Raw genomic sequence first — 10,027 nt, forward strand, 5'->3', positions numbered from 1 at the left:
GACGTGTCTAGGGGAGAAATGTGCCCAAGTCTCCTCCAGGCCAGCTCAGGACATTCAGCTTTTTCCCTGGGGTGTCCTGTGGGGCTGCAGGGTGCCCTCCAGAAGGGCACAGCTCTCCCAGAGTATCTCTGTGCTGCCCAGGATGCCCATGGAGAAGACATCTGGGTGCTGAGGCCATGGAAATGCTGCTGGGCAGCGTTAGATGGGCCACTGCAGTGATCCCTCTGTGTCCCAGTCTGGGAGGGGAGAGATGAGAAAGGGCGAGGAGTCTGTGAATCTGCTCTTTGAACCTGGATTCCTCTGCTCTCTGCAGCGTCCTCTTTCTTTTTAGGGGGACATCGGAGTGTGACCCTCCTCCAGGTCCAAGCTGCCAACACAGGGCAGCTGAGAACAGGATCGATGGGCAGAGCAGCTCTCCTCTCTCTGCACTAAGGGACAGTCCCTTTGCTGCTCGGGACCCACAGGATTTCACTTGGAGTGCATTAGAAATGTGAGGGATTTCAAGCATCCAAACCCACTCCTAAACGTGGCAGGTGAATCTAGAACACATTAAACAAAACAAAATCCCCTCAGCTCAGTTCTGCAGCTGGGAAAATTGCAGGGAACAGAGACAAAAAGTTCTTTGATGTCTCACAAGTACATTTAATTTGAGATCACCCTGCGGCACAGCCAGAAGGAGTCCTCAGTTTCCCGTTCCAGAGTCCCTGCTCCCAATGGCACCCTCATCCAGCAAAAGCTGGAGCTCAAGTGAAGGAGCTGCAGAGAGTTCTTCCTGAAAAGAGAGAGCCTGAGTGGGGGGTTGCAATGAGACATGCAAGAAGTTTTGCTCAGAGAAGTCAGGGTGAACTTTGTACTGCCTTTTCCTTCTCAACAGATAACCACAGCCAGTGGTAGCAAATGTCCAACAGCAGCTCCATCACCATGTTCCTCCTCCTGGCATTTGCAGACACACGGGAGCTGCAGCTCTTGCACTTCGGGCTCTTCCTGGGCATATACCTGGCTGCCCTCCTGGGAAACACACTCATCATCACCACCATCGCCTGTGACCACCGCCTCCACACCCCCATGTACTTCTTCCTCCTCAACCTCTCCGTTCTTGACCTGGGATCCATCTCTACCACTGTCCCTAAATCCATGGCCAATTCCCTGTGGGATACCAGGGCCATCTCCTACTGGGGATGCGCTGCCCAGGTCTTCTTTGTTTTCTTTTTCATTGGTGCAGAGTATTGTCTTCTCACTGTCATGGCCTACGACCGCTACGTTGCCATCTGCCAACCCCTGCACTACGGGACCCTCCTGGGCAGCAGAGCTTGTGTCCACATGGCAGCAGCTGCCTGGGGCAGTGGGTTTCTCAATGCTCTCCTGCACACGGCCAATACATTTTCCCTACCCCTCTGCCAGGGCAATGTCCTGGACCAGTTCTTCTGTGAAGTTCCCCAGATCCTCAAGCTCTCCTGCTCACACTCCTACCTCAGGGAAGTTGGGCTTCTTGTGGTCAGTGCCTGTTTAGCATTTGGTTGTTTCATTTCCATCGTGGTGTCCTATGTGCAGATCTTCAGGGCTGTGCTGAGGATCCCCTCTGAGCAGGGACGGCACAAAGCCTTTTCCACATGCCTCCCTCACCTGGCCGTGGTCTCCCTGTTTCTCAGCACTGGCTTCTTTGCCAACCTGAAGCCCCCCTCCATTTCTTCCCCATCCCTGGATCTGATGGTGACTGTTGTGTACTCACTGGTGCCTCCAGCTGTGAACCCCCTCATCTACAGCATGAGGAACCAGGAGCTCAAAGAAGCATTGAAGAAACTCATTCAATGGGTTCACCTCCAGCAGCAGTAGAGCTGCCCATCTCTCCTCACAGACTCTTCTTAGCTTTTCTCAGGGTGGTTTGTGCTTCATTTGTTTTTCCTCTGTGATGATCATGTTCATACAGGAATGTCTGTATTTGCTCCACATCTCCAGAAACATGATCCTACTGTGCTGAACAATACAGAGGCCTTTGGTAAATGTGCCCTCACGGTGTCAGAGCTGGCTTCCTGAGGAGCATCTCTGTAATCAAAGGGCAGCTCTCCCAAGGGCAGCTCCTGAAGCCTGGGCTCTTCTTCCTGCTGAAGGCAGGAGCAGGCTCCAGGAACTGCACTCGCCATGGCTGCTGCTGAGCTTGGTTCTCGGAGGGTTTATGAGGAGAGGGCACTGGGAGACATTCTGGGGAGAGAGGGCTGGACCCAGGTGTCACTAATTTTACGTATCTGTCCTGGGTTGAGTGTCACAGGGGTAACTTCTCTTACAGTGCTGGGGAAAATTCAATCGGGATTGATATCAATCGGGATTGATACTGGTTCTTTAGTATTATTGTCAATTATTTAGTCTTATCCTATTAAATCTATTCCTTTTTAAAATATTAAATTTATTTAATCAATTAAATTGATTCCCCTTATTAAATCGATTCCCCTTTCCCGGTGGGGAGGGGTCATTGTGTGAGAGAATAATTGTCTAAATGACCATAAATTGTTATGGGTTTTCTCAAACCGTAACGGTATCCACAAGCAAACAAGGGCTCCGCCATCCCAGGGGAGGCCGGTGGGACCCTCCAAAAGGAGACTGGAGAGTGATTCGTGTGTCCTTCAGTAAAAGCCCATGGATGGGTCAATGTGCACGTGGGAAAACATCCTGAGTCATGAAAAAAGCTCTGAGCCCATTCCACAGCTGTAGACCCCTGGGAAGGAGCTCAGTGGCAGTGTGGCCCCTCCAGCTGATTCTGCTTCCCTCCCTGACCAGCACAGCCAGTGTGGAGTCACTCCAAGGGCCCACAGCCCACTTGCTCTGTGGAGCATCACTGCCAGCGTGGGGCCCTGTGAGGAGCACAGCGCCACCAGGCTGGACCAGAGGAGGGGTGGGGAGAGATCAGAGGAACCGACCACGGCTAGAAATAGCCTTGGAGAGAAAAATGAAGGTGTTCAGCTACTCCAAGACAATACCCAGAGTTTGGGTACCCTAAAGGACGCTCACGGTGCAGAGTCCTTGCTGTGCTGGTGCTCCATCAGGCCTGGGAAGTGGCTGGAGAAGGATTGGTGTCCACCACTTGCCATCTCTTGGTGCCATCATCCCTCCTGAAGGGTGTCATGGAAAGGAAGGCTGGGGCCCTGTATCAGGGCTTGCACTGAAGGAAGCCACATCACTTTGCTGCCATCCTTCAGTCCTTGTGCCCAGAACATGTTCTCCAGGCAACCTTCCCCACCCTGGGTGTCAGCACTTACCTCAAAAGTCACCCCTAGACAAGGCTCCTCAGCAGGGGCTGAGCTGGAGGACTGGGGTCCAGCTGTGACCACAGGAAGACCTCTCCTGGGTCCTCTGCAAGGCTGGCAGCCTCTGTGGTCCCCCACCAGAAAAGGCAGCATACAGAGACTTGGGAAACTGTAGACCATCCCCATGCCCATGGGAGCCCTCAGGAAGAGTCCCTCACTCCAAAGATCCAGCCTGGCTTGTTGCTGCTTGGACAGACAGGGGAAACTGTGCCAGCAACCTCCTTCCAGACCCCATCACCTTGTATCAGCCCCAGTGCCCAGCCAGACAGGGCTCTCCCCCTGGTCCTGCGATGGTTCCAGGCACCCAAGGCAGTGTGGAGTCACCCCGTGTGTTACCCACCTGGTAACACATCCACGTGGTAGTTTCTGCTGAGCGGAGCTTGCACAGCATCAAGGCCGTTTGGGCTTCTGATGCTGCCCCAGCAAAAAAGTAGGCAGGGGGTACACGAGAAGTGCGGAGGGGACATCGCTGGGACAGCTGACCTAAATGAGCATATTCCATACCATATGACGTCATAAGTGAGTGAGTGGCTGTGTGGGACTGAGCTGTCTACCAAGGTTATACCACAACATCCGTACATCAAGGCAAGCTCGGACAGGACTGGTTGAGGAGCAACCTCAAGGAGAAGGGTTTGGGCATCCCAAGGTCGGCCAGAGCAGCCAGTGGGGCTCAACAGGAATATGGCCATGAGCACGTGGGGAGGAGAATGGCCACCAGGCAATGGGGAGTGCTTGTCCATCCTGACTCAGCAGGAGGGCGGCCACGTCAGGAGCGGTGTGCCCCAGGGAGGTTGACTCCCTGTTCTGGAGGAACTGGAAGGAATGGTCACATCTGCCAGGATGGGGCTATGGGCCATGTGTGGAGGGGCTGAGAGACCTGGGCTACTTAGCCCAGTGAAGTGGAGGCTGAGGGAAGAATAGCAGTAGCTCAAGACAGTTTGAACATTTCTTTTTAAGATGATGGCACCATTTTTGACAGTGGGAAATAGGATGGCAAAGGAAAATCATCAGAAACTGCAGCTTTGGACGTCCAAAGTGCACCAGAGGATGAAGAAATGTCATTCTGAGATGAAGAAATGTCAAAATGTGCTGTGATGCAAAAAGTCCCTGAGAGGGAGTCTGGACCAGCCCATGGCTTTGTGTTTCAAAGAACATCTGGTGAGGAAGGAGAGACACCGGTACAGATAGGGACATGCTGGCGTGAGAACAAGACGGGGAAGTACATTGGGTGTCTGCAGCCTGCAGGGAAACAGGCACAGGCATGGGACAGTGTAGGACAGCCTGTGGTGCAGATGGCCAGGGGCGCTGTCAGGGCTGAAAGGCCCTGGCAGAACCCAGGTCTTTGCCTCCTTGGCTATGGCCGATGGCCCGGCCACAAAGGCCTAAGAAGACACACATCATCCTCATGGCAACGGGGCATCGTTGCCTCCTTGCAACCCTCCCAGGGAGGCCGGGAGGTGTCGTACCAGTGTCCTGTCTTTGGCATTGCACTCCCCATGTCCCCAGGAAGAACCTTAACCCACACAAAAGGGTCAGGATCTGCCTTCCCAGGGTCTGGGGGTCAGGGCTTGGCCTTTCTGCTTCATCAAACAAAGCCAGGGGTTTCTCAGCACCTGAGCTGCCTGCACAGCACCTTTGCCTTCCTGCCATCATGGCCTCCTGTGATCTGCTCTAACGAGTCCCTGGGGAGGCTTTGTCAGGAATGGCCCTCACAGGGGCCCGTTTATACTTCAAGGTACTTTGGGGTTTGCTTCTGACTTTGATTTCTTGAGAGGTTTCTTCAATCTCCGCTTGGCATCTGAGGTTCATGGACTCAGCACCAAATATGCCATGGGGCTCATTAAGACACAGAAAGCCCTAATGAGCTGTATCTCTGTCGTAATTTTCTTTAAGGCCTTAGGACTTGTACAACTAATTGGAGAGGTTTCAGTTGGGTACCTAATATGAAGCTTTACGTGAAGATCTCATAAAGGAGGATTCTTTCTTTCAAGGGTATTTTCTATCTTGTTCTACTTTATAGAAGAAGTGAGAACAGCATTCTCCAACGGGTATTGATCCAGCAGGTCTCCTGGAGACACCTGTACAGGCAGGAGAAGCAGTCCCTTTAGGTCCAACACTGTATGGACAACTTCACTCCTCACCTCCTCAAGCCCACCAGTTCCCTCCTCGGCCACTTCGCACTTGCATCCCTTTTCCTCGCATCAGACTTCTCCACCGCACTCTGCAGCTGGATGGTACAGCTCCCTTCCACCAGCTCCCACCTGCTTTCCTTAGAGACCGGGCTGCACAACGGCACAGAAAGGTTTCTCTTCGTTGCCGACAAAGAAAAGTTAAACTTGATGTAATTTAATAAACTATAGAACTCTCTCCTCACATGTAGGCAAAGTCTAAGCAGCATCTCCTGTCGTCCAGCTTTCACAAGGGGTTTCCAGACAAGAACATTTTTAGACAGAGAGGTAAGAAAGGATAGATATAAACACAAGGAAGGTGTTGACTAAAGAGTTAAAGAGACTTCTGAACGATGGGGCAGGTTTCTAACTCCCTGAACCTCAAAGCAGAAAGCAGAGAGTGGAGAGGCATCTGACTGGCCAAAGAGCAAGCGGAGGAGAAACCCGAGAGCAATGGGAAGGGCAGGCATCCAGGTAGTCTGCTGAAAAGATGTCCTTAGACATGGCCATTGAACCAGGAGAGGTGGAAACACCTGAGTAACGAGGTCGATGAAGTAATTAACAGAGTAGTGGTAATACAAATACAGGGGAAGATCAGTATTTCTTCTGCCATTAGTACACTCCCAGGAAATTCTGTCATGGTGGGAAACTCGGCCATTTCTTAAACGTGCTCCGATGATTCAGATGATGAACATGCGCTGGTATATTTTTTTCAAATGTAAAAAATAAATAAAAAATATAAAATAACACCGTGCACCTTTCTGGTCAGAAATCAGTCGTGTGAGCATAAACAACCAGGACTGTTTGGACGTTAAGCACAATAAAAAGAGTTTTTACAAAGACATTAGCAAGAAAAGGAGGACTAAGGAGACGCTCCATCCTTTATTAGATGGGGGCGGTAAGATAGTGACCAAGGATGAGGAAAAGTCTAAGGTACTTAATGCCTTAATTACCTCCGTCTTCAACAGTCGGACCAGCTACCCCCAGCGTGTACAGCCTCCTGGGCTGGAAGATAAGGATGGAGAGCAGAACAACCCCCCCGTAATCCAGGAGGAAGTAGTTAATGATTTGCTTATGCACCTGGACACGCATAAGTCCATGGGGCCGGACGGGATTCACCCAAGGGTACTCAGGGAGCTGGTGGGAGAGCTCACCAAGCCTCTCTCCATTATCTATCAACAATCCTGGTCAACAGGACAGGTACCAGATGACTGGTGGCCAATGTGACGCCCATCTACAAGAAGGGCCAGAAGGAGGATCCGGGAAACTATAGGCCTGTCAGTCTGACCTTGGTACGGGGAAAGATCATGGAGAGGATCATCTTGAGTGAGCTCTCATGGCAAGTGCAGGGCAGCCGAGCGATCAGGGCCAGCCAGCATGGGTTTATGAAAGGGAGGTCCTGCTTAACCAACTTGGTCTCTTTCTATGACCGTGGGACCCGCCTTCTCCATGCGGGGAAGGCTGTGGACGTTGTCTACCTGGACTTTGGTAAGGCCTTTGACACCGTCCCCCACAGCGTTCTCCTGGAGAAGCTGGTGAATCATGGCATAGACAAGTGTCCTCTTCACTGGGTAAAAAACTGGCTGGATGGCTGTGCCCAGAGAGTTGTAATAAATGGGGTGAAATCCAGTTGGCGGCCGGTCACCAGTGTTGTCCCTCAGGGCTCAGTTTTGGGGCCAGTCTTGTTTAATATCTTTATTGATGATCTGGATAAGGGGATTGAGTGCACCCTCAGTAAGTTTGCAGATGACAGCAAACCAGGCGGGAGTGTTGATCTGCTTGAGGGTCGGCAGGCTCTACAGAGGGACCTGGACAGGTTGGATCATTGGGCCAAGGCCAATGGGATGAGGTTGAATAAGGCCAAGTGCCGGGTCCTGCATTTCGGTCACAACAACCCCAGGCAACGCTACGGGCTTGGGGAAGAGTGGCTGGAAAGCTGCCCAGCAGAAAAGGACCTGGGGGTTTTGGTGGACAGTCGGCTTAACATGAGCCAGCAGTGTGCCCAGGTGGCCAAGAAAGCCAACGGCATCCTGGCCTGTATCAGGAATAGCGTGGCCAGCAGGAGCAGGGCAGTGATGGTGCCTCTGTACTGGGCCCTGGTGAGGCCTCACCTCGAGGGCTGTGTTCAGTTCTGGGCCCCTCACTACAGGAAGGACATTGAGCTGCTGGAGCGTGTCCAGAGGAGAGCCACCAAGCTGGTGAGGGGTCTGGAGAACAAGTCATACAAGGAGAGGCTGAGGGAACTGGGCATGTTTAGTTTGGAGAAGAGGAGGCTGAGGGGAGACCTCATTGCCCTCTACAACTCCCTGAAAGGAGGGTGTAGAGAGGTGGGTGTTGGCCTCTTCTCCCAAGGGAATAATGACAGGACCAGAGGAAATGGTCTGAAGTTGTGGCAGGGGAGGTTTAGATTAGATATTGGGAAGAATTACTTTACTGAGAGAGTGGTCAGGCACTGGAACAGCCTGCCCAAGGAGGTGGTGGAGTCACCATCCCTGGAGGGATTTAAGGAACGTGTAGACATGGCACTTCAGGGCATGCTCTAGTGCCCGAGATTGTTGGATTCCGTCTGTTTGTGGATGGGTGTGCTGTGTGGTTGTGGGTGTTTGGTTTGTGTGGTTTTTGTTTTTGTTTTGGTGTTTGGCTTTTTCTGTTTGTTTGGTTTTTATTTTGTTTTGTTGTGGGTTTTGTTGTTGTTGGTTTTTTTGTTGTGGGGTTTGTTTTTTTGTTTTTTTTTGTTTTTTTGATGATCTCAAAGGTCCCTTCCAACCAAGAAGATTCTGTGATTCTGTAATTGTTTTCCCAAAGAAATAACATTTTTCTAAATAGGAATTTCCCAACTGGTTGAAATCTTCTCCTTTATATTCTGTCTGGTACAATCTCCCACATAATATTTCAAAACAGCTTAGGTTCTCTTTAGCTCTTGGCTTTACACGTAGTCTGAGCAGAGCTATGGGTAATGCCTGATACCAATACAAATTCGCTTCCTGACATATTTTGGCTATCTGCTGTTTTATCGCGTGATTCATTTTTTCTACTTGCCCGCTGGCCTGTGGCCTATATGGGGTGTGTCAAATCAATTCCCAATCGTTTACTAACTTGTTGCACTACTTGTGCACAGAAGTGAGTACCTCTATCTGATGAGACGACTGTAGCTACCCCGAATCGAGGTATTACCTCGTTCAATAGCACTTTAGTCACTTCTCTCGCCTTGCTTGTTCTACAGGGAAAAGCCTCTGGCCATCCAGAAAAGGTGTCTGTAAGTACCAATAAGTGCTTGTACCCCCCTTTTCTTGGGAGTTCGGAAAAATCGATTTGCCAATGGCCTCCTGGTGTGTTTCCTTTCCCAATAGTTCCTAACTGTACTCGATTACCTGTGTTGGGGTTGTTTCTTGAACACATTTCACACTGCTGAGTCACTTGTCGAACAGTGGTATATAAATTCTGTCCTATCCATTTCTGACTCAAAAATTTATATAACGAATCTGCTCCCCAACGTGTCTTATCGTGTTCTTCTCTAACAAGTCCCCACACTAGTTTGGCAGGAATGATAATCCTACCGTCACTCAAATGAGCCCATCCCCTGGAGGGAACTTGTCCTCCTAGTTCTTGGATGAGCTCCTGGTCTGGTCTAGAATATTCAGTGCCCTCCTGGTTGACCAGGTCTTTATTTCTACTGTCTGGAATTAAAGCTGAAATTGGTTCTTTCTGGGTCCTTTCTGCTGCCTGTTTAGCCTCCTAGTCAGCCAAGCTCTTACCTCTTTCTTGGTCAGTGTTCCCCCTCAGATGTCCTCGGCAATGCACGATGGCCACTCTAGCTGGTAACCGTACTGCCTCCATGTCCCGGTTTGAAGTAAAACCGAACCAATTTTCTGTTCTGTAACTTTACATCCTAGCTAGGCCTCCTCTAACTCTCTGAAATTAACGGCATATTGTGGAGAAAACTGCTCGTTCTCAGAGTGATAAGACCAATGTTTGTGCTCTATGCCAAGGAACGGTATGCAGGGAGGCCCTTGCTTATACTTATTGCTATAACAACCAAGGTCAGCCAATTTTGTTATTTGCCCCCTTAGAGGGTCGGAAACGGAAAAAACGTAGAGGGGTCACGTCGGTGGGGAGGAGTGGACAGGACAGGTGACCCAAACCTGACCAACTGGGGTATTCCATCCCATCTGCCCCATGCTCAGTATAAAAGCTGAGGGATCAAAGGGTCAGCCCCCTTCCTGCGATGGCCGACGTCCAGAGAGGACTCTGTCTGTTCATCTGCCTTTGATCCCGATCCGTGTGTTCCTGACTCCAGAGCTGGAATCCAGTTCCCATTCGTCACTGAGTCCAGTCTGGGACTTCCCCAGTGCCTGCCGGTGACGTGACTGTCATCCTGGGAGCTTGATGCGGTTTTGTATCTATTTCATTATTTTCTTCTTTATTTTTATTTTAATATTAATTTTTTTCATTAAAGTAGTTTAGTTCATTCTAAACTTCTGAATCTCCTTATCTCTTTCTCCTCCTCTCTCCTCTTTTGGGGGGGGAAGGGGGGGGAAGGGCCATCTGCCGGTCCGGTTT

At 50.7% G+C, this 10,027-nt stretch overlaps 1 protein-coding gene across 1 annotated transcript; it reads left to right on the top strand.

Annotated features, from left to right (window-relative positions):
• Positions 1–897: 897 nt before the first annotated feature.
• LOC141476359 (olfactory receptor 14J1-like) lies at positions 898–1,833 on the top strand. The gene has a single exon (XM_074165032.1). The coding sequence runs from the start codon at positions 898–900 to the stop codon at positions 1,831–1,833; it is 936 nt and encodes a 311-aa protein (XP_074021133.1).
• Positions 1,834–10,027: the final 8,194 nt, after the last annotated feature.

This window comes from Numenius arquata, chromosome 30 (assembly GCF_964106895.1).
Source record: "Numenius arquata chromosome 30, bNumArq3.hap1.1, whole genome shotgun sequence".
In the NCBI taxonomy this organism is placed as follows: Eukaryota; Metazoa; Chordata; class Aves; order Charadriiformes; family Scolopacidae; genus Numenius; species Numenius arquata.

Coding starts and splice junctions, on each gene's coding strand:
- LOC141476359 (XM_074165032.1), top strand. CDS start 898: ATGTCCAACAGCAGCTCCATCACCATGTTCCTCCTCCTGGCATTTGCA.